Source organism: Vidua chalybeata, chromosome 4 (genome assembly GCF_026979565.1).
Source record: "Vidua chalybeata isolate OUT-0048 chromosome 4, bVidCha1 merged haplotype, whole genome shotgun sequence".
Classification (NCBI taxonomy): Eukaryota; Metazoa; Chordata; class Aves; order Passeriformes; family Viduidae; genus Vidua; species Vidua chalybeata.
Window position 1 is genome coordinate 44,827,943 of NC_071533.1, and position 13,784 is coordinate 44,841,726.

At 38.3% G+C, this 13,784-nt stretch overlaps 1 protein-coding gene across 1 annotated transcript in view; it reads right to left on the reverse strand.

Annotated features, from left to right (window-relative positions):
• Positions 1-13,784, reverse strand: part of PALLD (palladin, cytoskeletal associated protein) — a 190,485-nt gene that overhangs the window by 10,140 nt on the left and 166,561 nt on the right. Inside the window, exons 14-18 of the mRNA XM_053940874.1 lie at positions 12,289-12,390; positions 11,681-11,731; positions 10,082-10,303; positions 5,014-5,163; positions 1,113-1,207 (exon numbers count right to left, since the gene is read on the reverse strand). Of these exons, the coding sequence (XP_053796849.1) occupies positions 1,113-1,207; positions 5,014-5,163; positions 10,082-10,303; positions 11,681-11,731; positions 12,289-12,390 (620 nt within the window). The remainder of the gene's footprint in view (positions 1-1,112; positions 1,208-5,013; positions 5,164-10,081; positions 10,304-11,680; positions 11,732-12,288; positions 12,391-13,784) is intronic.

A 13,784-nucleotide genomic window follows, 5' to 3' on the forward strand; every position in this document is an offset into this window, starting at 1 on the left:
GCACTCTGAGCTTTGGGCTTAACACAAGGTGACACACTGCAGATGGAGTTGGTGGCCATCTCAGAGAAATGCTGGGAAATGCTTTCAGGGTTGCAGTTTGTTCCATGCAGGAATAAGACCGACAAGATCTTTTAACCAACCAGCCTCACTTCCTAATACTTCATAGCTACCAAAGGGGGGAAGAGAGCCTGTTTTACATGCAGCACTTCTACAGTATATACTAGTACTAACTGTACTAGTACATTATATACCAGTACTAACTGTTACAGAAATCCTTTCCTGGTTGTACTCTGACTGTGTAATTACATGTACTCTGTGTATTAGTTGGGCAGTATTGAGATTCTATGGCTGTTGGAAGCATTAAGCAAAACACATGCCTTATTCCAGCAGAATCCAGAAACCAGAGCCCTCACACTGCCTTGAAACAGATCTGGTAACCAAAATCAACTTTTTTTTCTATCATCTTAAGCTGTCTAAGCAGAGCTAAACAGCCTCATAAATGCTTTGGGCAAAGAAAAAAAAATATTTGAAGGGAAAATTCCCTTCTATGGTCCAAAAACATAACCCATAGCTTCGTATGGGAATAATTGTAAACTCACCAAAGATAAGTTTAATACTTTATTTCTGACTCATAATTCCTTATAAGAACCTGAACTGAAATATTAAATACTGAAATTCTAAAATATTTCTAATGTAAATCTGATAAACCTCTTTGGCATGCAGTTATTAAATGAACACTTAATAGAAGCTGCAGAAGATGGAGGTTCCTGTCAGAATCCTAATCACATGAAATGTTTTTAAAAAGCCTAAGTGACAAGAGCCTTCCCAACAGCTGATAGTGTAATTTGAGGTACAGAGAACTAGTGAATACCACAGAGAAAGGAGGAGGAGACAGGGAAATTTAAAGATATTTAAAAGTCATGTCATTTCAGAGGTTGCTTATACTTCTGAGTGTGCAAGTTCTGCAGCAATTTTCATACAGCAAAGGTCACATTTCTTCCTGAATTCCACGCTTTTAACTTACCTGCTTACCTCACATTCTTTACCTTACCATAGTTATTTTGCAAAATCCATATTATTAAAAGAAAAAAAAAAAAAAAGGCATCAAATACCTTCTTATGTGAGGCTGACCTGAAGGTGACCAAGGACTGCGGCCTCTTTGATTTACAGCTTGAACCATCAGCCTGCCCGTGCAACTTACTCTGCCCTGTTAGGATGATAGAGAGAAGAAATATTAAAAGACTTAAAATATGTAATAATAAATGTTCAACCTGATCTGTTCTTTTTTCTTTTCCTACCCATTTTATCAGCTTCCAATCTAACACAGAACAGACTGGAATGGCTGTGACTATAATACATTCATGTTTTGTTTTTTTTTTTTAAAGACTGTTCATACCACTGGCAATCAAGTTCCAAGTTCTTACTGACTGTTACTGATGTGGGCAGGAGGTTTCCTCTGTGTTTGGCCAGTGGGCAGAATGACAAGTTCAAGGTCCTGAAGATGGCCCATGGTGAGTGCTGGCAGTTAACAAGAGAGTTGCTGCCTCCAAAGTGGATTGATCTACTTGATCTGCTGGGCCCAAAACTCAAAAAAAACCCCTCATTAACGTGAAAGCAAAAAGAATATGACAGGTACTTAACAGGTCCTCTCTGCAGAGTGAATCTGGTTTGAGGAATTGCACTGAAAGGCACAGCTGTGCTGATGGACATTGGTGATAATTCAGGTTATTTTCAATGAATGATAAATAAAACATGGCTCTGGTGTATTTGGCCCCCTTTTTTCTTTCACTTTGTGTTTTAGAAGACAGGTTCTCCACCACAAGTACTAGTCCTAACAGATTTGGGATAGGACTGCCCTGTTAGGGGTAAAAGCATCTGATGGTCCTAATAAATAACTGGGCTGGTATTAGTGAAGCAACATCCACATCAGCTTTGCAGTGTATTTCAGCTCTAAGCTGTGAGCTCCACACTCAGGTCTGCCAGCATAAAAGTGACAAATATTTTTATCACAGTTCTTGCAGGGCTGCAAATAGCAGTTCTTTAAGAACTGTCCAAAGCCCATCAAAAAACAATTTCACCAGGCTCACAAGCAGCCTTCAAATAGCAACAACTTTTGTGTTCACTTAGAAATGAAGTCTGTGTCCCACTTCTATTCCCATGACCCATTTAGTCCACAAGTAAAATCCCTGCATTAAAATAAGCCATTGTGCAAGACCCACAGCAATTCCTTATGTAAAAGCTTTATTTTCCCCATTATGTTACAAGACCATTGAAGACATCTGGAACAAATGAATTTCTATTTTGGGTACCACTACATATTGATATTTTTTGGCAGGTGATGAATACACATAGTTTGGGATCATTTCTGCATATCTCAGTACATGATGGTGTCACAAAGGGAAACACAAAGGGCAATAAGGAATTTGGATAGGGAAGATTAAGCAGGAAGCCGAAGATTTCGGAAAAGTCATAGGATGAAGATGATGGAAGCAATGAGTGGGAAGTAATTCATGAGATGATGTTCTAGAAACTAAGGGAACTCCAGCCTGAGGACTGTGGGTGTGTAATGTAAAGAAGCAGAGGAAATGAGATAAAAAGAAAGAAGGTGAAAAATAACTCAATGTGAGCCCATACAGTGCATAGAAAGAGCTCAGTTAAGGGATATAATCTCTAACTAAAGGCCTAAACCAGGCAAGGTTTTGTGTTTGTCTAGGCCCAGGGTCCATTTGCTCTGGAATAACTTCTATGGCAAATTTTACAGCAAACCCCAGTGGTGTGTCAGAACTTTAATTCCAGCTCACTGCACTTTATGCCGTGGGCAATGGGGCCTGCCCTGTTAACTACCATGGACAAACTCCAGGGTCTATCAACAAGGCATTCTACACACATAAATCCTATTATGTTAGCCCAGGTCATGAGGTGGCATGGACTGGCAGAGCTTTAATGAACTGAATCCTTTGCTTTAATAAAACCAATTTCTATCAGCTGAGAACGCATCTTTTGCTTTAGAGTTTGGTGATTCCAATAGCAATGACCAAACACAGCAACAGTCTAGCAAATATCTACCAGTCCATCAGAGTTCTGATGTGAGCTCCCTTATATTTGCGTACTTTGCATTCTTAGGGAAGGGTTGCCAAATTTGCTTAAGTTTGTGAGAGCTTTGAGATGTGGACGACTTTCCATTAGAATTGAGAAGACTTTGCCAAAATTATTTCCACTCAGGATGACTTAAAATAATTGGAATTCAGATCTTTGAGTGTGAAAAGCTAGCACATTAACTCACAGCCCTTCTCTGCCTCCATTGTACTGTTAAATGCATAGTAAAAGCAAGCAAATAGTGGAAGAGATAAGTATGTTTGCTTGGGAATTACACTGTAAAAAGGAGGATACTTCTGGTTCTTCTCCAAAGAGGGGAAAGAGGCATAAGCACAAGTATTTTATCATTTAACAAAGCTGCTTTTCCACCATGCTAATCCAGCTCATTTTAGTACATCCAAAAACCCACTAACAAAACAGTGCCATCAATGACCAGAACTGGTAACCTGGGTCACAGTTGTGTCATTGAATGAGCATTATCCAGAACAACAAATGCTCCAAAGTAGGCTGTAAATATTCAGGGACAGAGTACAGTGCCCAAACACAAAAGCAATTTGTTCATCAAGTTCTTTAAGACTTTGGATCACACAGTAACACTACACAGTGAAACTCTGTGCATGCACTGAGACAACACTTAAAGGAAGATGAACAGGAACATTTCTTACCTTGAGCATGCATATATTTTTAAACCTGTTGTGAAATGTCACTGTTTAAATGGTACCAAGTATTGTAACAATGTATAAATACATTGTTAGGTGTAAAAGCTCCCAGCTTGAACAATTCCATGGCTTTACGCTATTTCATTAATATTTCTTTTACTTATAAATGTAAAAATAACAATTAAACGACCTATATTTAAGCACTGCCGTTAATAGAATCTACCCCAAAGCTGCTCTCTGTGTGTTGCCTGTGTATACAACCCTTTATATTCAAAAGCCCTCTGCAGTATGAGCAGGACTGACAAGCTGAAGAGTGAGACAAAAATGGCAGCGTCATGCTGAGTAACCTAGCAACGTGCATAACAGAGCACAACACTCCCGCTTAGATTAAACTCTGTCTCAGTGATACAGTTTGTTATTCTACAGTGTGATTCTCCTTGCAGGCCTAGTCTTGGCAAGATATTTGGCACTACAGAAGAAAATAATTCATTACATCCCAAAAGTTATGTTACTGCTTTGGTTTCACACATGCAACTCTTTACCCGCAATTTGCTGTGGTGTAGGAAAAGTGGATTGAAAAAGCTGCTTCCATAGGATGAGTGACCTGTAAATTTGGCTATGTCTAATGAACTAGTGGGTTTTTGCTGTGTACCTCAACCCTTGTATTAAATCTGCAAAGAAAAGATGGCATTGCTAAATCAGTAACACTCTTGTATTTCAGAAAAGCACTGTTTAAGATCAACACAGGACTGCTACATAAGAGTGCTAGATTTTTTTTTTGCCTTAGAAACTTGCAATCTGCCTAATGTAAGCATGTTGAGGTGTGATATACTGCCACTCATTTAAAAAAAAATAGGCCTCAGTCAGTGAGTAGGGTGAACAAGAGAAAGTTACATCTCTGGACTGGGTTACTTCTGCTGGTAAACTGGGTCTTTTTCTCCCTTTTTATATATGTGCTATCCGTGCTTAGTTAGAATACTGAGATATCAGCTGAAACAACTAGTATAAGAGTAATTAAAAAATGATACCCCTCCCCCTAAAACCTCAAACCATAGGAAAAAAAAACTACTGTCAAATTCCTAATCTCTTGGAGATAGAAAGGTCCCACCCTACTGATGCAAGATGAAAACAGAAATCTAATTTACATACTTTACGGTGACTTCATCATTTAATTAAATCATGCATATGTGAGATGAGATAGTTTTCTGAAGATTTATGTCCAGAAGGATGTTTACTCTGGAGCCAAATCTTCATTTACCTGTGGGTTAGCAGCCATAATAGTGTAATTCCCATCATCATCCAGGGTGGAGGCTGCAGTATGCAGTGAGCAAGTTCCATCAGGTTCTCTTTGAATTCGGTAGTGATCGCTTCGTTTAGAAATTTGCTTCCCATCTTTAAACCAATAAATCTGCAGGAAAAAAAAAACAAAGCACAACTGGTAAGAGGTGGGTGCTCATTGCCACAATTTCTCATTTAATAGCACTAACGAAATTAACTGCTGAAAAAACTCTCTGGTAAGTAGTAAAAGAAAACTACTAACTCCTCATTCTATGAGTCACTTTCACTAACAGCTACAAGATTATCAGTGGTCCAAAGAGAAACAACAGCCTGAACGATTTCCAACAAAACATACAGGTGCATAAGGGCTGAGCATTTCAAGAACTGCAACTAAACGTGCAACTAAAGAAGAGATTACTGATTTCAGAGATTACTAATTTTACATTTATTTTGCTTAAATCTGAAGAAGCTGCAGAAAAACCTTGAGAATGCTTTTGCCCTCTTTTCAAAAAATAAAAACATAAATAAAAAAACCCAAGATAATGATAGGCTTAATTAATTCAGTGATGAATAAAATAGAAGCAATGATCTCACTGTTGAAACATCCGTTTTGTCTCATCCATAACGCTGACTGGACTGGATCAAAATGCCAGAGGGGATAGAGCTGCTCCCGCTGGCAGTGAGCAGCTCAGTGTATGGAGGGGCCAGCTCAGTGTAATGACATGACTGAACCTACCAATGTCACCCCCACCCCGGTGTGACAGGCCAGTTACACAAGTGAACAGCTTTGCAAAGTAATAGGAAATACTTCAAAGCAAAGCAGCGCATCGACATCCATTAATAACTGCATGCCAACACCAGTACAGTTCCAAGCTGCACAGAACAGTTACATTGGCTATCAAACACAGGGCTTTTCCAGTACTTTTGATACATAATTTTATTCTCTGGCTGACCCAAGATATACTTGAGCCAAAAAAAAATGATGTATGCAGGATAATATCTTACAGTAATCCATGAATTACACACCAAAAAAAAGTACTTTTAGTGCCTCAAACTTGAAGGGAAAAAAAAAATTGACCTAGCTTTCAGGTTTTTTTTTTTTTTTAATATTATAATAATAAAGTAAAATCCCAAACTGATATCTGCTGGAATCAAAAGTAAATGTTGTGTATGCATGAACACACACAAAGGAATATCTGAAAAATGTTATACTAGGAAGGTTGTACTCAGCTGCCCAAACCCATATTTAAGTAGAATATTATTTACTTGTCGTTTCTGAAATGTGTACTACACACAACATCAGTTGTGTTCAGTGTTTGAGATGTTTGTGCAGATACCTACACCACAGTTACTTGTGCAGATACCTACACCATTGGAGGCCAACTCATTCAAAGTACAACTGTATTTGTCCTGGTCCTGCTGGGACTATTTAGCATGAGGAAAACGCACACATTTTGCCCTGCCTCATTATTGAAGTGGGAATTTAGGTCTTAAGAGTGAGGAAAGGGTGCTGGCTCTCTAGTAAAAAATGAAGTGACAGAGCAATGTGCAATTTTATTCGTGATACAGCTTAATCTGCTGGGTTCTTCATATGTGCCAACATTTCAAAGCTTGACATTCACTCACTTGGGGCAAAGTTAAGGGTATACTTTTGAATTTCACAAAAAACAATGGAGTTTTTTTTTGGTGAAAATCAGTGGAAATTTTCCTTAAAAATTTATTATTGTGTATGATTTTTATATTAACAAGCATTATGCGTAAATTGAAATGATTTCATTTCCTCAGTAGCTGGTTATACTTGTTTCCCATTTTGTCTGTCAGCAGCCTTGCAGAGACTCTGTGGCCTGAACAAAAGATTTAGTCATCTTCTTGTCTGCTGACAGAGCACTTACTGGAGATGTAAGAGATATTTGATCACTTATATACACATGCTAATGGGTGTTAAAACAACATTGCTGCAAAAAAATGAGTTTTAACTTGCATGCTTTACATGTGTCATAATGTTGCTTGGAAATCTACTGCATTAAGTAGTAACTATTTAATAGCAGTATACTTATCAGAAATATCAGGAGACATGCATGGAAATACACACAAATATTAACTGAACCAGCTAGCCAAACATCATGTATATGTTGTCCAAAACTTATATCAACTAAGTTTAAAAGCATTAGCATCCCATATGAGTAATAAATTCTTAATATTACCTTTATCTTACATGGAGTTAATAAGTAAAACAGTACCACTGCAGGAGACAATGGCCCTTGCAGTGAAGTATTTTCTTTCTAGGATAACTTTCAATAAATGTACCATTAAACTACGTAAGCACTGAACACTGCATCTGCATTGCTTTTATTTGCACCAGATTTTCAGAAACCAGTGTGTAATGACTAGGAATACAATGGTATGCACAGTACAAAGGGAGGGGGTTGATCTTGAGCAGCACAAGCATTTTTAATCACCAAGAATTATATTCAGCCATGTGAAGAGTGAGCAGTATGAGATTTATGTAACATTTGTGTCTCAATTAAACTCTTGTATGGCATTGTCTTAATTCTGAGGAGAAATAATCCCTTAAAAGAAGTATTCCATAGTCCCTCCTGTAGCCCCACAGCTTTCTCATTTCAATGAGAAAATAGTTTTACATTACACCAAAGGTTATAACAAAGAGTAGGCTCAGATTTAAAAAGTCATACATATGAAGACAGAATTTGCACATCAGTATTCAATTTACATGGCATGTTCAGGGGAAAAAAATAATCAAGCCAATAACTCCGCTTAGAAAAATCCCTTGTAATGAATGCCAGATTTTACAAACACTACAGTCCTTCCCAAAGCCATTCCTTGGCAGACCTGACAGAATACTTAGAAGGGAGGAGCTTCAAGTTAGTAAATGATTTCCAGCTTTTCATTTGCCAGAGTAAAAAATTTATTCACAAGCAACACTTCCAGCTTCAACAAATGACAGCAGAAGGGCAGCCCTCAGCCACTGAGCTTTTCAAAACTGCTGTCTTGGAATGCTCTGGCAGATGAGGGGGAGACAGGGCCTTGGACATTTGTGAAGCCTGGCTAACAAGCAGCCGTACAAGAGGACTGAGATTGGTTCCATCCCAAGCAACTTAACAAATTACACAAAGCATCTGCGAGTGAATGAAACAAAGGGCCAGAGTTCCAGGTGCAAGAGCAAATCACTTCTTAATGTGCAGGCTTTGACACTGCAGGAAAACAGAACATCGCTGTGAATCACAGGGCATTCACATCAGATGCTCCTCTGTAAGGGCATGCTTTAGGGGAAGTGCTAGGAATGCGGTTTCTTGGCCGTGCAATCCTTATCGCCCAGTGAGGGAAAGAAGACATCCCCTTTCATCTGTCTTAAATCAGACAGAGAAACTACACCTTAATTGGAAACTGTGGAAATTAGGGAATGGTGAAGTTGACTAAGGCTGACTCATAATAGGTCATCTAGCAAGTTAGTCATAAGCCTCAGGCAGAAATAATATCTCTGCACACACTGCACTTCTGTCAGCAACAGACCCATTTGCATTCCACCCTTGTTCAGCACAACAGACTCTTACCTATGGTCATCTCAGAAGTAATCCTAGACGTGAAAAGTTTGGTTTCAGTCAGACTGGATTTATCTTCTCTGTGTGTGTGTATCTTCAGTTTGAAGCATGAGTGCTTTTTTGATATAAGTATACTGATCAACCCCACTTACTTTGCAATGGTTCACATCATGCTGTGCTCTTGAAGCACAGAACTGGATTCCTTTCATATGAAACTAAGCCTAATGTGCTCTAAGAACTCATCTAGTGTGCATTCTGCCTCAGTCTGTGGGATGAGATTAGAGCTAGCCTGGAGTAAAACCTTCTGATGTGTGTAGGGATGGATATCTCATTCTAGAGATTTTCTTCCTCTGCTCTTCACTTCTTGCTGATGTAGATGTAGCCCTAGTTCTCTGTTGTTCTTCCTCTGCTACCTCATAAAGTCCTTTTTTTTTTTTTTTAAATTAACAGCTTGTACAGTATCATACAAATATATCATTTGGCATATAAAATCTGTTGCATTTCTCTCTATTTGAAATCCTAAGTACCCATAAAACTTACACTAGATGAGAGATTTGGTTGTGAGTGCTTCCATGAAGGTCTTATATATCAGACAGGGCATCATAGCTCTTATCTAAGAAGATAAGAGCTGCTGTCCATGAGAGGTCACAGTGAGAGCTGCGAAAACTTCACAGGGAAGACACTGGCTTTGGCAGGGGAGTTGAAGAAGCTGCTGCTGTTTGCCTGCTGCATAATCAGTCAGTTGATTGCCAAGCAATTTTTGAAATAGTTGTATGCAACCTATCCAAGGAGGGCATTCTTCCAGACTACTGACATCATGCAGCTGGTACTTTTACATTTGCTACAAGGAAATGCTTCCCAAGCCCAACCCTCCCTCAGAAGTTCATCATTAAAACCTCACCATCATGTCTCATCTTGCTGTTGGGATATATGGGAGCTTATGGTATTTTATTACGCTGCCTTCTACATTCCAGTAAAATCCAGTCTTGTTAGTGTGTGTAGATGCTGAAGAATGAGAGATACCATGCTGGCTTCTGAACTAAAACCCACATATTTTTGCATTAGCATGTTACCATGCCTGAAGTAATTACCCATGCTAGCAAGATGAGGTGGCTTTTGGGACTCCTATGCCACCTCATGTGGGGCTTTCTAACACTGCACTGCATTCTGTGCCACAAGTGTACCCCGGAGGTAATTCTGAAAATGACAGAAGCTCTCCTTCCAGGTAAAATAATTGAGAAAAACTCTCAGGAGGGAGTAACTGAGAGCAGAAGCCTCATAGTAGCATTTTTTACTAGATTTTCACTGAATAACTCCAGTTATGCCAAAAGAGATTTGGCAGTTTATGCCAGATAGGCATCTTTCTTGTCAAGTGTGAATATCTCCTGTTCCTGTAAAATACAGCCCATAGAGTCCAGAGCCTGATGGTAAAAGACCAACATAGAACTCTTCAGAGGAATTCTAGAAATATTTACTGTCTTTTCTTACCTTTGGCTTTGGATTTCCTGCCACTTTGCATGTAAATGTGACTGGCATTCCCTCAAAGATTTTGTAGTGTTTCAGCTTTATCTCAAAATATGGTGACATACTGTTATCCATAGGTTCATCTCCATGTTGCACTTCGTCATCTGATTCTTCCACAGGAGATCTCTCCAGCCTGTATTCAATTTCACTAATCAGCCTTTGCTCAAAGCTGGAGACTTTATATTCCTGTCAAACAAGAGGTAGATATTAGTGCCCAGCTTCAAACATTGCTCAGGAAGATATGTTCTTAATGTTTGGATTTTTTTATTTTACCAATCTTTAACAATCCATTAAGTTTTTACATATAAAAGGAAACTGTGTCTTCTTGAAGAAAAACACTATAATCCATGTCTCCAATAGCTTCTCTATGAAACAATCGAGACATCTGGTATGAGGTAAAAACTGTATTTCATGTTGTCTTAAGGTCTAATTTATAAGGGGAAGGAAACTCATTGGTTGCTTTCTTTCCATTAGAAAAAAATCCTATAAGAATAAAAGTATTCTAAGGCAGTTCATAAAGACAAAAGGAACACACTAATATTTCCTTGAGGGTACAGACAGATTTAGGGTGAGTTTTGTTTCCAGATGGCTAGAAGACCATATGGTTCACATCTGCTATTTGCATAGAACTCTACCAGAGGCTGAACCAGAAGGATAAAATTATTTTGTTTACAGTTGCCTGTAAAAATGAGGACAAAAATAAGAGAAAATTGCAACAGTGGCAGTCCACAATAGTTGTTTCCCTTTACTCCTGTTGCTATGATGCCCTTTGTGTGGGATCCTCCCTTAGAAACAAAATTTACCATAACCGTATTGAAGACATAGCAAGAAGAGCAGAAAGGTTCATCAAGTGTAAAACACTCTGACTTCCTTGAATTTGTTATGATTTACTGATATACACTGTTACTTGCTTGCTTGAACTGTTACTTTTCAGAATTCCTGCTTGGAATCTTACTGATAACAGTGATGATGTCAGACTGTAAAATAGCTCAGAAGAAGGAAAAAAAAATTAGTCAATGCTCTTCTCAGTCTGCAGCAATTCAGACACTCTTTCAAATTACCTATGGCCATTGTCTCTGACCCTTGCTGTATTTAAGACAGAACATGCATTTCATGCTAAGTATCCTTTCACATCCCCATCCTCTGTTGCTGCCTCTGGTCTGAGAATGACATGTTTCTGCCATCGGTTACAGAACTAATCATAACCCTCGATAATTGCAAAAAAATGGAAGAGCAGAGGAATACCTTGTAAACTGCAGATAGTTTTAAAATTTCCCTGTTTCCTGAAGTGTACCATAAAACATGAAGCACAGTTAGTACCATATCAGTGTATGTTATTGTTACACCACAAAGATAGTGGAGCACACAATGATTGCTGTTAAACTGTCTACACTCACACAGGCTTCTAGAACAACTTGAACATCCTCATAAATGGAGTGCAGCCCAATTCTCCACAGTTATTACTGCTAGGTGACCTCTTGTTATTAACCAAGAACAGCAGAATGGAAAGGGGAAAGAAAAAAAAAACAGACAAAAAAGATAGAAAAAGGTGAAAATTATAACCTTTTGAATATCCATGGGACTCACTACAGAAGCACCAACAGAGCGAGCTTCCTGCAAGGGTAGAAAAAAAGATCAAGAGGCAGAAAGAAGACCAAGAGATATCCATGACAGTTCCTCAGTTTTTATCAGGAGAATGTACTTTGTGCAGCACCATAAGCAAATGAATGCTACATATTTCTGAATAGCAGCTCTGGCATCTGAACAATGGAGAGCGTGTACCTGGCCTTTCAAGCAGACTTTCTGTTGTGGTTTTGGTCTGCACCCAAAAAGCGCCTATTACACAAATAAAGAGAAGATGGTTTCAAGATAGTAGATGCATTTCTGCCTTGAGAGACTTAAAGGTCAGGACAGAACAGGATAAACAGAAGAGTTTAAAGCAGAAAGCAGACATTCGAGAAGTCTCAACCTTATGGAAAAACTGAGCAATAGACATGTGATCCTCCAGTTTATTTCACTAATAGATAACATCTGACTTCTGTAATCAATAACCATCCTATCTTATGGATATTTATTGTCTTATGTAGGACTTTATTTTAATGACAGTCATAGTCTGTAAAAAAGAAAAACTGAGAGGCATTTTTTCCTGTGAAATTGTAGTTATGTGGTACCTGTATAGCAGGATCTTCTTCTGGTTCCTGTATATTGAAGACAGTTGCAGCGCTGTCTGCTCCCAGCAATCGACGAGCCATTTTTTCCTCATATGTTAATCTCTGAACAAAAAATAAAAAGGATATGAGCGGGCAGGCAAAAGAAAGAAACTATATTTTTTCTCCAACTGCAGAGCAGTACACAGTAAGCAATGCTTAAAGTAATGTTGATAAAAGAGAGCAGCAATGTTTCTAACAGAAATTTTCTACCACAGTTTGTAATGCATTTTTTTAGTATTACAAGTGGCTCTTTTGACTTAAGCAACCCTTGCACTGACTGCCATTTGTTTCCATCATCGTGCCAGGAACTTGGGTGGGAATGAGCAATAGGAACTGCTTAAATCATGGCCATCAGAAGAGGGCATAGCAAATCACCCCAAATCTTATCCAAGTCATTCTGCTCAGTTTTTACATTAGAACCACTAGGCAAAAACCACTGCCTAAAATAAAGAGATTCTACTCTAATTGAATATTTTGTCCAAAATACAGAGAAATGTATTCTTCAAGATTTTAAAATTTCTTTTTACTCTTTCAGAAATTCAGAAGACAGCTTACAAAAGACAATTTACACTAAGAAGAGAAAACAAGTTAAAGGAAAATCTTAATGCATAAATCAATTATTTCATTATTAGTTTTCTTCCTGCATTTACAAATGCATTTCAGACATTTTCTTACAAATCAACATTGCAAAAAAAATGCAAGTTTGTGGAAGACAAACTCATTTCATGGTGAAACACCTCATTTAAAGAGAAAAATGAAAAACTAATGAAGAATGGAAATCATAAACATTACATCTACTGCATGCTTGCTTTTTAAAAAAAACCTAATTGAACTTATTTTTGTCTTAATGTCATATTGCAGCTAAACCAGCAGGCTAAACTCATGACAACTAGGTAGCAGTGTTGTCTCGTTAACAAGCATCTAAGAAAATCATGAATTTTTCTTCACTTCTATTTCTTCTGCAGTCACTCCAAGTGGCCATTGCCATGATTACACATACAGAATTTACCCAAGGACGGAATCTGCAAGGCAAAAGCCTCAAGGCAAGCACCAAAACAGAGTTTATTTAGTTCAAGCTCCCACATCATCTGATCACAGTTGGTCCCTTTTTTTTTTTTTTTACCTTGGGCCATGTGGGCATTCTCAGGACATTCCATTCATTTGCCCAGGCCAAACATCTCCCTCACTTTCCAAAATAGGCATTGACAGTCATTCTCAGCCCACTTCCTTGGAAAAAACAGGAACTAATACACTATAACAGTGATTTTGCTTAACTGCTACAGAAAACTGCCAAATGCTGTGCAGTCAATGGAGAAAGGTAACAGAAGCAGCAGACACTTTGAACATTCTCCCTATTTCACTCCATTGACCTTATTACGAACCAAAATCAAGCAATGTTGATAGACAGTCTGACACCACCATAGCTGACAGGTCAGACCTAGTAGTAAACTTAGTAA